Here is a 16,256-nt window from a genome sequence, read left to right as displayed (position 1 = left end):
AATTACTGGTCCAGTAATATAACCACTGTGTTACTGTTCCCAATGTTCAGCGATCTAATTTGGCAAACCGACTGGATTAAAGCAAGTGTTGAGAGAAGAAAAGGACGAACCCGCTGATACATGAACCGATCTTTTCTCTTTCAGATACTGACTGGCTGCTGCGTGTTTACGGCACTAACCAATTCACTCTGGATACATTCACAAGCTGCACTCAACACCATTTGGCCACCTCCAATGATCAACAATTGTTCAGTGTTTGACAAGATGCCCAGTGAGAGCGGAGAGGACAATCCACATCGTTACTGCAAGCCTATATAGTGCCTTCATACTATGACGCGAGAACTCTTGGTCTGCCTGCACTGGAATGACCAAGAGTTATATGTACCTGTTCATCTAGATCATCAGATTGTATTTATACCGTTGCCTTTCCCCATTCTTGGAATTCCATCCAACCGTAACATCCGCACGAACAGGCACTCATCCAAATGGATGGGGGGCGGGGAGTCTAAGGGGAGAGAAAGACACTGGATATGTGATATCAAGGAGGAGCTGCGTTGGCAGCTTGGTGCCTTACCCCTCCCCTCCATGCTGTTGTACACAGAAGCTCATTCTGGCGATATACCCCAGTACTTTTGAGAGACAGATTAGAAACATAGAAACATAGAAAATAGGTATGGAGTAGGCCATTCGGCCCTTCGAGCCTACACCGCCATTCAATGAGTTCATGGCTGAACATGCAACTTCAGTACCCCATTCCTGCTTTCTCGCCATACCCCTTGATCCCCCTAGCAGTATGGCCTACATCTAACTCCTTTTTGAATATATTTAATGAATTGGCCTCAACAACTTTCTGTGGTCGAGAATTCCACAGGTTCACCACTCTCTGGGTGAAGAAGTTTCTCCTCATCTCGGTTCTAAATGGCTTACTCCTTATCCTTAGACTGTGACCCCTGGTTCTGGACTTCCCCAACATTGGGAACATTCTTCCTGCATCTAACCAGTCTAAACCCATCAGAATTTTAAACGTTTCTATGAGATCCCCTCTCATTCTTCTGAACTCCAGTGAATACAAGCCCAGTTGATCCAGTCTTTCTTGATATGTCAGTCCCGCCATCCCGGGAATCAGTCTGGTGAACCTTCGCTGCACTCCCTCAATAGCAAGAATGTCCTTCCTCAAGTTAGGAGACCAAAACTGTACACAATACTCCAGGTGTGGCCTCACCAAGGCCCTGTACTGTAGCAACACCTCCCTGCCCCTGTACTCAAATCCCCGCGCTATGAAAGCCAACATGCCATTTGCTTTCTTAACCGCCTGCTGTACCTGCATGCCATCCTTCAATGACTGATGTACCATGACATCCAGGTCTCGTTGCACCTCCCCTTTTCCTAATCTGTCACCATTCAGATAATAGTCTGTCTCTCTGTTTTTACCACCAAAGTGGATAACCTCACATTTATCCACATTATACTTCATCTGCCATGCATTTGCCCACTCACCTAACCTATCCAAGTCACTCTGCAGCCTCATAGCATCCTTGATACATGGAGGGATATAATCAACAACAACCTGCGTGTATAAGGTGCTTTTACAAGAGTTTGACACCGAACCACATAAGGAGATGCGAGGTCAGGTGACCAAAAAGATTGGTCAAAGATGTCGCTTTTATGGAGCGTCTAAAAGTAGGAAAGAGAGGTAGAAAGGTGGAGAGGATAAGGGAGGGAAATTCCAAAGCTTGGAGTCTCGCTGACTGAAGGCACGGCTGCTGATGGTGAAGTGGAGCGAAGAAAATCGGGGGGTGCGCATGAGGTCAGAATTGGAGGAGCGCAGAGATCGCGAAGGGTTGTCGGGCTGGAGGAACAAGGGAGAGCTAAGGCCATGGAAGACCTGAAGTTTACGATGCTCTCAGACAGGAAGGGAATGCTAGATGCAAAGGTTGTACTGGATTCCAAAAATGGGAATACCATATCTAGAGTAGTCGATCCAATATTCTTCCTCATTTGTTCAACCTCCACATACTGCTGCATTAAGCCAGAAAATCAGACGGGAATCCCAATGGCTGAATTGAGGGGCCAACCTGGGCCACTATTGAACTTTCATTGTCAATTCAAGAACAATACTGTTTTGTAGAAGCATCTAAATTACTCTGCACAGCCACTTCGCACATAGTGTCAATCAAAACTCTTCTGCATACTGGCCCAGGACACAATATTGAGCATAGTCGAGTAGGGCTGTGTCTTAACCTTTCCCAGTGGGTCAGCCAAAGAACTGATCAGTGATGGGCTTTTATTTAATTGTTCTCAGGATGTGGGATATTGCCCATCCCTAGCTGCCCTGAGGTGGAGGTGGGCCTTCTACTTGAAGCAACATAGTCCTGGTGCCGATGGCTGTCCCACCAATGGAAGAGTGGCAACGGACAGACAGCAGTGGAACCCCCACAGAGACGAGTGTGACAGCCAGATAGCTCATGCAGCATCCAACGGCGGAGCTCGCTTCTGAGCGCTGGGACTAATTCATTACCAAAAACACCTCAGGTTGGCAAATGTCCTCGATGCCATCTACATAGAACTAAGGAATCTATAAACATTAAGCAAATGACACCTGGTTTGGAATGAGGAAGTGTGCGTGGTGAGTTAATGTTTCGGCACGGTAAGTTCCTGAGATTAATTCAGCTCAGATAACTTCTTGAACACAAAGCTCTTAGGAACTTGGGAGCAACTCGTTAGCCATGGATGGGAGTAAGATTCCTGGGCTGCAGGCCAGGCCCAAGTTGAGGGCATCAGCATCAGTTGCTGTAACAGTCGCAATCGATATAATGATGCCCATTTTGGCAAAGGAATGGCCCTCAATGGCACTGGGCCTAAGGCAGTGCTGCAGTGATCCACACGCACCACTTGCTAACACGGGCGTACAACGAAAGGTGTAATAAGGACCAATCACACGTTTGGCTGGTGTGGAGACAGCAGCAAACGCTTCCTATCAAAGGGAGAAAGAGGAGAAAATGAAAGTTTCCAGGACAGGCTCCACACAAGGCCAATGTGAGGGAGGAATACCGTATCCTGTGGACCCTGACTGATGTCCAACCCTTAACGGGACAGTGGCCCCCCCTCCCCCTCCGGATCACGGTCGCTTTCGCTTCACGTGGAAGTTGAAGAAAGAGGAAATGATGGTTACTCTAACTAATACAGCCCGATTGTACCTCTGTAATGATAATTCGGAGTTCTGTGGTGTGACAGCGCAGTAAGATCACCTCTGCAGCTTATCCTGGCTTTAGATTATAAGAAAATACCACGGTATTATTCTGCAGCAAAGACTAACATTGCTGAAATGGTTTGTATAACAGTCTCTTATATAACATACTGCAAGGTCAACACATTTAGGGAGGCTCAATCTATGCTACGGACAGATGGTGAGTGAATTCTTACTTCTAGGGGGAGGCTAGGACCTTCCACACTGTATCTGACGATGGGTAATCAGGAATGGGTTATGTAATAAAGTGCTTTACCTTGAAGGACATCCGAGTGCTGTGTGAATACACTGTAAAAAAACCTTCTGATCATTCCCTTTGCGAGAATGCAAAAAAATCTCATTTAAACACAAATTTAGGTATAAATTACAACCTAGGGAACACCTAGAATCACCAAAATTATACATTGAAAAAGTGCAATCAGATAGAAAATAAATGCATCAGATGTTGAGGTTAGTCGCTAGTGATAGTGCACAAAGGTGTGACGTAACAGTTCTTCCGCCGACGGCCTCTGCATATCGCTGCCATAGCATCAAACTCGGCCCAAGGGGGCTTCTCAGTAAGCATCTCCACCACCGTGAAACCAACACTCCAGATATCTGCTTTTCTGCCGTAGCTTTCTCCGTTGATCACCTCCGGGCTCATCCAGTACGGCGTGCCAGTAACTGACTTCATGCCCGTCCCCGACAGACAAATTGTCTGCAACCAATATTAGGATATCAACTGACAGTGCAACACTCCGTCAAATGTACTGTCAGAGTTGCCGTCTTTTAGATGCGACTCCATCTGCCCATCTCAGATGGACGTAAAAGATTCCATGGAGCTATTCAAGAGAGAGCAGGGGAGCTCCAATATTTATAGCTCAACTAACATTTTTGAAAAAACAGATTATCTGGTCATTATCACATTGTTGTTTGTAGAACCTTGCAGTGCAGAAATTGGCTGTCGCGTTTCTCTAAATTCCACAATAACCATACTTCAAAAGGATGTAAAGCACCTTGGGACATCCGGAAGTCGTGAAAGGCACATATAAATGCAAGTTCTCTTTCATTCAGAGTACTTGTGTAACCTATTTTTTTCTTCTTCAACTCTCTGTATTTTCTGAGCTGCTTTGTCCAATTCTATTGCCCTTCCCTGCTTGTAATCATCTGTAAACTCGACCACTTTGCGTTGAGTTTCTGAATCTAACGTCATTGACATACTTTGAAAGCTGGAGTGGTGGCAGCAACTAGCCCTGACCAAAATGTATGTTTATTTATTTTCCCTCCACAGGTGCAAACTTGTCAGCTGGTTTCTAACATTTTCTGGCTTTATTTCAGGAGTTTAGCTGTCGAACTATAGCATCAAACTGTCGAAAACCATAATAATAAGGACCCAAGTGCGGTGACACTGTTACTGTGCTCAGCTCGAACTACCGACCGACACCATTCCCGTGCTACACAGCTGAGGTCACTTCAAACAACAGCGCAGGCGCACGGTTTAGTAATTTCCGGCAGATTGACGCACTAATCTCGCGAGAGCCGGATTTGAAATTTCGGGCGGTTGTCGGCGGATCGCGCCGAATCGATTTGAATTTTAAAAACGTAAATTCCGCATTGAACAGGTAAAACGGAGAGAGAGCGGTAACCTGGGTAACGAGAGGGAGAGGGAAATCGGTAACCCGGGGAACGGGAGGGCGGTAATACGGGTAAGTGGGTGGAAAACCCGGGGAAGAGAGAGGGGGGGAAGGAGGAAGGAGGGAGTGCGGTAAAGAGGAGGGGGGGGCGGTAAAGAGTGGGGGGAGAGACAGAGAGGGAGGGAGTGCAGTAAAGGGGGGTGGAGGGAGGGAGTGAGTGTGGGAAGGGGAAGGGGAGGGAGGTGTTGTGTCCTTCCACATACTAGAGACAAGGTCACACAGGACCAAGAAGTGATGACCCTGCGTGGGACCTCCCTTTATATACCTGGATGACCAGGTGAGGAGTGTCTCCCACAAGTTCACCCCCTGTGGTCAAGGTGTGCGTTTCTCAGGTATATACAGTGTACAGTGTTGTTACATAAAGGTTACAGTTATGTGAGGTTACAAACATGACATCACTTCCCCCCAACGTCTTTGGGTCAAAGATTGAGTCTTTCAGGCGATCAACGCTCTCTCGTGGAGTGCCGCAGTTGGGGCTATGGTTGTTGAGCCTTGGCATGCGTCTTTGTCACCTGTGGTAATTCCGGCTCTTCCAGGCTGACCGCAGGGACTGTGCATGCTGCTGACAGTTCTTGTTGCTCGTTCACTGGCAGTGGTGTGGATAGCATCTCATGATTTTCCTCAGTGTCCATGCTGAACCTTTTTTTTTTACTTGGTCCAGATGCATGCGACATGTCTGACCACTATGACCCTATTCCCCTCTTTACCAATTACAGTACCCTCGAGCCACTTGGGCCCCACAGCGTGATTAAGAACAAATACAGGGTCATCGATTTCTATCCATCTCCCCTTTTGAGTTACGGTCGTGGCACTCATTTTGGGACTGGCGCTTGCCCTCGACAATGTCTGACAAGACTGGATGAATGAGGGACAGCCGAGTTTTTAGTGTACGTTTCATGAGTCGTTCCGCTGGCGGGACTCCCGTGAGCGAGTGCGGTTGGGACCTGTAGGCCAGCAGGAGGCACGATAGATGGTATTGAAGGGAGGGTCCTTGAATCCGGAGCATGCCTTGCTTTATGATTTGGACCGCACGTTCTGCCTGGCCGTTGGAAGCCGGCTTGAACCGGCTTGAACGGCGCTGTCCTGACATGTTTGATGCCATTACCCGACATGAACTCCCAGAATTCATAGCTAGTGAAACACGGGCTGTTGTCGCTAACTGGGATGTCCGGAAAGCTGTGTGTTGCAAAGACCGCACGCAGACTCTCCACTGTGGTGGATGTCGTGCACGAATTCAATATGATGCACTCGATCCATTTCGAGTACGTATCAACAACAATGAGGAACATTTTTCCCATGAATGGGCCCGCGTAGTGAATACGTGACCATGGCTTGATGGGCCAGGGCCATGGGCTGAGTGGGGCCTCCCTGGGGGCATTGCCCAGCTGGGCACACGTTGTGCACCTGCGAACACAGTGTTCCAGGTCTGCATCAATTCCCGGCCACCGTACATGTGACCGGGCAATGGCCTTCATAAGCACGATGCCTGGGTGCTCGCTATGGACTTCCCTGATGTATGCTTCACTACCCATCTGGGGCATGACTACCCGGCTGCCCCATAGTAGGCAGTCGGCTTGGATGGAGAGTTCATCCATCCGTCTGTGAAATGGTCTGACCTCTTCAGGGCATGCTCCGTGTGCGGGCGCCCAATCCCCAGTCAGGACACATTTCTTAATCAGATAGGAGGGGATCTCTGTTTGTCCAGGTTTTGATCTGGTGGGCTGTGATGGGGGAGCCTGCGCTGTCAAAGACATCGACAGCCATGACCATCTCCTCGCTTTGCTCCGCTGCCCCCTCAGTGCTGGCCAGTGGAAGCCTGCTGAGCGCATCAGCGCAATTTTCGGTGCCTGGCCGGTGCCGTATGGTGTAGTCATACGCAGCCAACGTGAGAGCCCATCGCTGTATGCGAGCTGACGTATTGGCATTGACAGCTTTGCTGTCGGACAACAGGGATGTTTCTAACTCGAACCTTCTGCCAAAAAGGTACTGGTGCATCTTTTTCACTCCGTAGACACATGCGGGTGCTTCCTTTTCAACCATCCCATACCCCGTTTCTGCTTGGGAGAGTGACCTGGAGGCATAAGCCACAGGTTGGAGTTGGCCCTCATCATTACTCTGCTGCAACACGCACCCAACCCCATAGGATGATGCATCACATGTCAAAACCAATTTCTTATAGGGCTCGTACAGGGTCAATAACTTATTAGAACAAAGCAGGTTCCGCGCCCGATTGAAAGCCCGTTCCTGACAGTCCTTCCAGAATCAATCGCAACCCTTACGCAGGAGCACGTGTAGTGGCTCCAGCAATGTACTTAAGTTTGGTAGAAAGTTCCTGAAATAGTTCAATAGTCCCAGAAATGAACGCAACTCTTGATGTGTTGCCAGGCCTGGGCGCGCGACGGATAGCCCCCGTTTTGGATTCGGTGGGCCGGATCCCGTCTGCGGCAACCCTCCTGCCCAAAAACTCAACCTCTGGGGCCAAAAACACACATTTGGACTTCTTTAGTCGCAGTCCTACCCGGTCCAGTCGGCGTAGCACCTCCTCCAGGTTGTGGAGGTGTTCCTCGGTGTCTCGACCTGTGATAAGGATGTCGTCCTGAAATACGATTGTTCCAGGGATGGATATGAGCAGGCTTTCCGTGTTCCTCTGAAAGATAGCGGCTGCTGAACGAATGGCAAACGGACACCTGTTGTAGACAAACAGCCCCTTGTGCGTGGTGATGGTGGTCAGTAGCTTGGATTCTTCGGCCAGTTCCTGGGTCATGTAGGCCGAAGTGAGGACCAACTTGGTGAACAGCTTGCCGCCTGCCAGCGTGGCAAAAAGATCCTCCGCTCTCGGAAGCGGGTATTGGTCCTGAAGGGACACTCGGTTGATGGTGGCCTTGTAGTCGCCACAGATCCTGACCGAGCCATCCGTTTTTAGAACAGGGTCGATGGAGCTTGCCCAGTCGCTGAATTCAACGGCCGAAATTATGCCCTCTCTTAGCAACCTGTCCAACTCACTCTCAATTTTCTCCCGCATCACATCTGGCTTTGTGGTGCACTGGTGTGGCGTCCGGGGTGATGCATTTCCTTACTTTGGTGCCTTTGAAAGTCCTGACGCTAGGTTGAAATAATGACTCGAACTTTTGTAGGACCTGTGAGCATGAACTTCGCTCTACAGATGAAATGGCGTGCACATCCCCCCCCATTTCCAGTTCATCTCGGCTAGCCAGCTCCTCCCCAAAAGCGCGGGACCATTTTCCGGGACAATCCAGAGTGGCAGCTGGTTCTGAGATCCATTATGTGTGACCACTAACATTGCACTGCCTAGCACTGGGATGATCTCTTTGGTGTACGTCCGTAGTTGCGTGACAATGCGTTCTAGTTTGGGTCTGCTAGCTCTGAGTGGCCACAGTTTCTCGAATTGTTGGACACTCATAAGTGACTGGCTGGCTCCTGTATCCAGCTCCATGCATACCGGGATGCTGTTTAACCGTACTCTCATCATCATAGGTGGCGTTTTTCTGTATGAGCTGTGGATGTTTGCCACCTGGACCCGCTGAACTTCAGCGTCCATTGCTGTGTCCCAGACATACCCCTGCTTTGCAGATCCCTCTTGTGGTTCATCCACTTTGTAAACCAGCCTCGCTGCAGGCTTCCTGCACATCCTGGCTAAATGTCCACACAAGTTACAATTTCTGCAGATGAATTGTTGAAACCGGCAGGTCTTCGCAGCATGTTTGCCCCCGCACCTCCAGCATGAGCTGAGATTGTTGTGAACAAAAGAGCTGTTACCAGGCATTCCTCTCTCATTGTCTCTTTGATTACTCTTGAGCACTTTGTTTGTAGGTGTCAATGGTCCCATCCCGGGACGTATTGTCCCTTGTGATGGTGTAGATGTCCGTTCAACCTGCCATTGTCTTTGTTGCGGACCCACCCTACGGTCTGTTACTGTCTGGTTGGTGTCGAATTGCCCTTGCCTGCCTGCGGGGTTCTGAATCGCGTTTACCATGTTAACTCCCTGCTCCATCGCCACGTTGGGAGCAAAGTTGCGCGCATATATGATCTTGGTTTCCTCCTCCCCCTCCATGAAGGTTTGAGCCATCAACGCCGCTGCTTCCAAGGTCAAGTCCTTGGTCTCAATTAGCTTCCTAAAAATCCTGGCATGACCAATGAGGAAATCCCGTAACATCTCCCCCCTGCAGGCGTCTGAACTTAGAGGCTGGCCAAGCGCCGAAGGTCCGCAACGAAGTCCGGTATGTTCTGCCCAACGACGGTGTGTATAGAATCGGTGTCGGGCCATGTGTATACTACTCGCCGGTTTGAGGTGCTCACCGATCAGTTTGCTGAGCTCCTCGAAGATCTTGTCCGCCGGCTTCTCGGGTGCGAGCAGGTCTTTCATCAGCTCGTACGTCTTAGGCCCACAGCTGGTCAGTAGATGCGCCTTTCACTTGTCAGCTGCTGCCGCTCCCAGCCAGTCCTTCGTGACAAAGCTCTGCTGGAGCCTCTCAACGAAATCGTCCCAGTCCTCACCAACACAGTACCGTTCCTCCGTGCTACCGGTGGCCATTCTCTTGAGTCGTTGATTCCCGTTTCTCGTCGGCAAATGTTGTGTCCTTACACACTACAGCAAATCAACACGAGGCACATACTGGAGATAAGGTCACTCTGTGACCTGTACCTTTATTCACAGGACCAAGAAGTGCTGACCCTGCATGGGACCTCTCTTTATACACCTGGATGACCAGGTGAGGAGTGTCTCCCACAAATTCACCCCCTGTGGTCAAGGTGTGCATTTCTCAGGTGTATACAGTGTACAGTGTTGTTACATAAAGGTTACAGTTTGTAACCTCACATAACATGACAGGCGGTAAGAGGGAGGGGGAGGGAAGGAGTGCGGTAAGTGGGGGGAGAGGGAGGGAGTGCAATAAGGTAGAGGGAGGGAGTGAGTGCGGTAAAAGGCGGTGGGGAAGAGAGGGAGTGCGGTGACGTCTTCACCAAGGAAGAAGATGCTGAAAGAGGAGGTAGTGGAGGTACTGAATGAGATACAAATTGATAAAGAGGAGGTACTAGCAAGGTTGGCTGTACTTTAAAATAGATAACCAGGATCAGATGGGATGCATTCTAGGACGCTGAGGTTATTGGCCATAATCTTCCAATCCTCCTTAGATACAGGGGTGGTGCCAGAGGACTAGACCCTTGTTCAAACAAAGGTGTAAGGATAAACCCAGCAACTACAGGCTAGTCAGTTTAACTGTATAGTGGGGAAGCTTTTAGAAACGATAATCCAGGACAAAGTTAACAGTCACTTGGACAAGTATGGATTAATTAAGGAAAGCCAGCATGGATTTGTTAAAGGCAAATTGTGTTTAACTAACTTGATTGAATTTTTTGATGAGGTAACAGAGAGGGTGGATGAGGGCAATGCGGTTGTTGTGGTGTACATGGATTTCTGAAAAGCATTTGATAAACTGCCACATAATAGGCTTGCCTGGAAAGTTGAAACCCATGGAATAAAAGGAACAGTGGCAGCATGGATACGAAATTGGCTAAGTGACAGGGAACAGCTGGTAGTGGTGAATTGTTGCTTTTTGGACTAGAGGAAAGTGGTGTTCCCCAGGAGTTGGTGCTAGGACCACTGCTTCTCTTGATCTGTAGTCATGACTTGGACTTGGGTGTACAGGGCACAATTTCAACATTTGCAGATGAGACAAAACCTGGAAGTATAGTGAAAAGTGAGGAGGATAGTGATAGACTTCAAGAAGACATAGACAGGCTGGTGAAATGGTTGGACACATTGCGGATGAAATTTAACGCAGAAGGCGGCAAAGTGATACATTTTGGTAGGAAGAGTGAGGAGAGATAATATAAACTAAAGCATAAAATTCTAAATGGGGTGCATGAACAGAAAGACCTGGGGATAGATGTAAACAAATTGTTGAAGATGGCAGGACAGGTTGAGAAAGCATTTAAAAAAGCATATCTGGGCTTCAAAAATAGAGGCATAAGAGTACAAAAGTAAGCAAGTTATGATGAACCTTTAATAAAACACTGGTTCGGCCTCATCTGGAGTATTGTGTCCAATTCTGGGCACCGCACTTAGGAAGAATGTGAAGGCCTCAGAGAGGGTGCAGAAAAGAGTTAGGAGGATGGTTCCAGGGATGAGGGACTTCAGTTACGTGGATAGACTGGAGAAGCTGGGTTGTTCTGAAGGGAAAAAAATTGCAGGGCTACGAGGAAAGGGTGGGGGAGTGGGACTAGCTGGAGTAAATGGGAGGGTACTGAGAGGTGTGGAGGAACAGAGGGACCTTGTATATGTCCACAGATCCTTAAAGGGAGCAGAACAGGTCGATAAGGTAGTTAAAAAAGCATACGGAATGCTTTCCTTTATTAGCCGATGCATAGAATACAAGGACATTAGTTAGGCTACAGCTTGAATACTGATTGCAGTTCTGGTCACCACATTATAGGTAGGATGTGATTGCACTAGAAAGGGTGCAGAGGAGCCAGGACTGGAAAACTTTAGTTATGAGGAAAGATTGGATAGGCTGAGGTTGTTTTCCCCGAACAGAGGAGGCAGAGGGGAGATTTAATTGAGGTGTATAAAATTATGAGGGGCCTAGATAGAGTGGATAGGAAGGACCTTGGTAGAGGGGTCAACAACCAGGGCGCATAAATTTAAAGTAGTTGGTAGAAGGGTTAGAGGGGGGATGAGGAAACATTTCTTCACCCAGAGGTTGGTGGGAGTCTGGAACTCACTGCCTGAAAGGGTGGTAGAGGCAGAAACTCTCATCACATTTTAGAAGTACTTGGCTGTGCACTTAGAGCCGTAACCGACAGGGTGCTGGAAGGTGGGACTAGGCTGGGGAACATTTTTTCGACTGGCACAGACACGATGGGTTGAGTGGCCTCCTTCTGTGTTGCAATTTTCTATGAAGCGTTCTTGCAGAGAGCCGGCATGGATTTGATGGGCCGAATGGACTTCGGTGTTGTAACCATTCTCTGAAGAGGGGAAGAGGGAGTTCAGTAAGGAGGGGTGGGGGGGAGGGGGGGAGGAAGAGAGAGAGAGCAGTGAGGGGGGGGTGGGGAAAGGGGGAATGCGGTGAGGGGGGTGGAGAAAGGGGGAGTGCGGTGAGGGGGGTGGAGAAAGGGGGAGTGCGGTGAGGGGGGTGGAGAAAGGGGGAATGCGGTGAGGGGGGGAGAGAGGGAGTGCGGTAAAGACGGAGGGGGGGGCGCGGGGATAGACTGGGAGGAGTGTGGTAAAGTGGGTGGGAGAGAGGAAGTTTGGTACTGGGGATCTGAGAGGAAATGTGGTAGAGGGGGAAGGTGGAGTGCGGTGAGAGGGGGAGTGCGGTAATGGGGGGGGGGAGAGGGAAGGAGTGCGGTAAGGGGCGGGAGGGAGAGGGAGGGCGGTGAGAGGAGGGAGGGAGACAGTGCTGTGAGGAGGGGTAGTGCGGTGGTGGGGGGGAGGGAGTGCAGTAAAGGGGGGGGAGAAAGAGAGGGGAGGAGGAGGAGTGTGGTAAAGTGGGTGGGAGAGAGGAAGTTCGGTGAAAGGGGTCTGAGGGAATGGGGGAGGGGTGAGGGAGTGCGGTAATGGGGGGGGCTGAGGGGAGAAGGAGGGGGTGCGGTAATGGGGGGGGGAAAGAGGGAGGGGGTGCGGTAATGGGGGGGGGGGAAGAGGGAGTGCGGTGGGGCGAGGGAGGGAGGGAGTGCGTGCGGTGCGGGGGAGAGGGAGGGAGTGCGTGCGGTGCGGGGGGGGGGAGAGGGAGGGAGGGAGTGCGTGCGGTGTGGGGGAGAGGGAGGGAGGGAGTGCGTGTGGTGTGGGGGGGAGGGAGGGAGTGCGTGCGGTGCGGGGGAGAGGGAGGGAGGGAGTGCGTGCGGTGTGGGGGAGAGGGAGGGAGTGCGTGCGGTGCGGGGGGGGGGGAGAGGGAGGGAGGGAGTGCGTGCGGTGTGGGGGAGAGGGAGGGAGGGAGTGCGTGTGGTGTGGGGGAGAGGGAGGGAGTGCGTGCGGTGGGGGGGAGGGAGTGCGTACGGTGTGGGGGAGAGGGAGGGAGTGCGTGCGGTGTGGGGGAGAGGGAGGGAATGCGTGCGGTGTGGGGGAGAGGGAGGGAGTGCGTGCGGTGTGGGGGAGAGGGAGGGAGTGCGTGCGGTGTGGGGGAGAGGGAGGGAGTGCGTGCAGTGCGGGGGGGGCAGGGAGTGCGTACGGTGTGGGGGAGAGGGAGGGAGTGCGTGCGGTGTGGGGGAGAGGGAGGGAGTGCGTGCGGTGTGGGGGAGAGGGAGGGAGTGCGTGCGGTGTGGGGGAGAGGGAGGGAGTGCGTGCGGTGTGGGGGAGAGGGAGGGAGTGCGTGCGGTGTGGGGGAGAGGGAGGGAGGGAGTGCGTGCGGTGTGGGGGAGAGGGAGGGAGTGCGTGCGGTGTGGGGGAGAGGGAGGGAGGGAGTGCGTGCGGTGTGGGGGAGAGGGAGGGAGTGTATGCGGTGTGGGGGAGAGGGAGGGAGGGAGTGCGTGCGGTGTGGGGGAGAGGGAGGGAGTGCGGTAAGGTGGGGGGGGGAGAGATGGAGTGCGGTAAGGTGTGGGGGGGGGAGATCGAGTGCGGTAAGGTGGGGGGGGGGAGAGATGGAGTGCGGTAAGGTGGGGGGGGAAGAGATGGAGTGCGGTAAGGGGGGGGGAGAGATGGGGTGCGGTAAGGGGGGGGGGGAGAGATGGAGTGCGGTAAGGGGGGGGAGAGATGGAGTGCGGTAAGGTGGGGGAAGAGAGGGAGTGCGGTAAGGTGGGGGAAGAGAGGGAGTGCGGTAAGGTGGGGGAAGAGAGGGAGTGCGGTAAGGTGGGGGAAGAGAGGGAGTGCGGTAAGGTGGGGGAAGAGAGGGAGTGCGGTAAGGTGGGGGAAGAGAGGGAGTGCGGTAAGGGGGGTGAAAGGGAGGGAGTGCGGTAAGGGGCGGGGGAAGAGAGGGATTGCGGTAAGGGTGGGGGAGAGAGGGAGTGCGGTAAGGGGGTGGGAGAGAGGGAGTGCGGTAAGAGGGGGGAGAGAGGGAGTGCGGTAAGGGGGGTGAAAGGGAGGTAGTGCGGTAAGGGGGTTGAAAGGGAGGTAGTGCGGTAAGTGGGGGGGGGGAAGGGAGGGAGTGCGGTAAAGGGGGGGAGAGAGAGGGAGTGAGGTAAGGGGGCGGTGAAGAGAGGGAGTGCGGTAAGGGGGGGGGAAGAGAGGGAGTGCGGTAAGGGGGGTGAAGAGAAGGAGTGCGGTAAGGTTGGGGGGAAGAGAGGGAGTGCGGTAAGGGGGGTGAAAGGGAGTGCGGTAAGGGGAGGGGGGGGAAGAGAGGGAGTGCGGGGGGAAGAGAGGGAGTGCAGTAAGAGGGGGGGGGGAGGCAGTACGGTAAGTGGAGGAAGAGAGGGAGTGTGGTAAGGAGCGGGGGGAAGAGAGGGAATGCGGTAAGGGGCGGGAGGGAAGAGAGGGAGTCTAGTGGGGTGGGTTGGTGGGAGTGCAGTACGTAGTAGGGAGTGCAGTAAGGGGGAAGAGAGGGGGAGTACAATGGCCGGGGGCGGTGGAAGAGAGAAAGTGAATGCGGTAAAGGAGGGGGGTGGGGAGAGAGGGGAGAGTGAAGTGGTTGGGGGGATGGGAGAAAAGAGAGAGAGCGGTAACCGGGGTGGAGGAAAGAAAGCATGTTAATAATCCGAGTAACTAATTCAGATGAAAGGGGGTGATAACGGTGATAGGGGCGATAAAGTCGCGTGCGACAGAGAGCTTTGTAACCCAGGTACACAGTGGGGTGAAAGTGAGCATAGTAATGGATTGCGGGGGGAAAGGTTTTGGAGAGAAGAGTGCTCAGTGGCCTGGGTGGCTCATGGGGGAAGGGAGACAACAAGGTAACCTGGGCGGAAAATCAGTGTGTTAACCCATGTAACTGGTATTGAGTGAGTGAGTGAGAGGGGGGAGCGGGGGGAGAAAGCGTGTAGGAACCTGCATCACTAGTTAGGTGTATGCGATAACCCAAGTAACCAGTGGGGGTGTCTGGTAACCTGAGTGCTGAAGGAGCAGGGAAACTGACTATCTGCAACGAGAGTTTACCCGGGGTGTTGTCAGTGTCAGTTCTGTTTTCTGTCAGGCTTCAATGAGCAGCAACACTCGGGAGTTTAAAGGAATTTGGCATCACTATAGCAGTGAGGGCCTGAGAGCTTGGAGCAGTCCGGCGCCTCTCAGCACCAATACTGACTGGGAGATCTTGACTTGTCTGGCCCATGACTGACTGGGAGATCTGGACTAATCTGATTCCATGCATGCAACTGCACTACTAGCTGGGAGATCTGTGGGCTAATATTTTTTCTAAATGGTTTCCTTAGAATAAAAAATTTTCTTCTAGACTTTCCTTGCCCGTTAACTTTCAAAACTGTATAAAGCATTGTTTATCAAGTGGAATTATTACTGCTTTAAAAAATTCTGATGAACAGTAACAAGTTATGATTCATTAAAGCATGTTGTTCATTTCAGATCTTAAGAAATGGGGACGCAAAAAAATCGACTGCTCCAAATTCAACAAGCCTTTGAAATGGCCCAGAAAGGACATCAAAATCTGGCAAAGCTGGTAGCAGGTCTTAAACAAATATATAATCAGGTACAGTGTAATGCATAGTGCTCTGGACAATATTGCTATAAATCAAATCACAGTACCGATTACTGTATTTGTTGTATTCTGAGTTTAGGTTGATCACTTTAGTGTGTTTTAGCAGTTTGCATTGAGCTTTTGAATCTTACTGTAGGGGTCCAGGGAACCCTACTCAACACTTCCCTTCATTCTGACATCACTGCCCTAACTTCCTATCCTTCAACTATTTAAAAATATATATGTTCTCAGGTTTTACATTGAATCCTCAACATTTTACGCTTAAGTAATAACCTTTTGTGTGGAACTTTACCAAAATATTTTGGAAGTTTAGGAACAGCACATTCGAGGGTCTTTCACACTGTAGTTAAGTTGTGACTTTTGCAAAAGAAAAGTCAGAGCAGATCACTTAGCCTTTTCTGTTTTATGAATCAGTACTGGTTGTTATTTACTAGGTTATATTCACACCGCTTGGCTCAGTTGATAGTATTGTAGTCCGAGTCAGAAGGTTGTGCGTTCCAGCCCCATTACAGATTTGAGTGTATAAATCTAGTCCTTTACGGCATCCATGTAATTGCAAGTTAGTTTCTTCTTTCTTTACAGGTGATTCACACGTTTACTCCCGATTATTGAATCTGTTATTTTCACTAATAACCTGCTTTGCTACTGTTTTTGAAAACGGTATTGCAATTTCTTATTTCCAGTGTAGTAGAGTTCTTGCATTGTTCCTGGACTCACTTGTAACGACCACCAGCCTCCACACAC

At 50.9% G+C, this 16,256-nt stretch overlaps 1 protein-coding gene across 3 annotated transcripts in view; it reads left to right on the top strand.

The window, feature by feature from the left end:
* The first annotated feature begins 4,717 nt into the window (after positions 1 to 4,717).
* ncapg (non-SMC condensin I complex, subunit G) overlaps positions 4,718 to 16,256 on the top strand; it is a 160,487-nt gene continuing 148,948 nt past the window's right edge. For 2 of the 3 annotated variants that reach the window (XM_070870781.1, XM_070870779.1), the window contains exons 1-2: positions 4,718 to 4,848; positions 15,380 to 15,503. In XM_070870781.1, the coding sequence (XP_070726882.1) occupies positions 15,390 to 15,503 (114 nt within the window). In that variant the 5' untranslated portion in view covers positions 4,718 to 4,848; positions 15,380 to 15,389. The other variant, XM_070870780.1, reaches the window with a different exon arrangement.

The sequence above is a fragment of the Pristiophorus japonicus genome, chromosome 2 (genome assembly GCF_044704955.1).
Source record: "Pristiophorus japonicus isolate sPriJap1 chromosome 2, sPriJap1.hap1, whole genome shotgun sequence".
Lineage (NCBI taxonomy): Eukaryota > Metazoa > Chordata > Chondrichthyes > Pristiophoridae > Pristiophorus > Pristiophorus japonicus.
The sequence above is the reverse complement of the archived record's forward strand: the minus strand, read 5'-3'. Positions and strand labels throughout refer to the sequence as shown.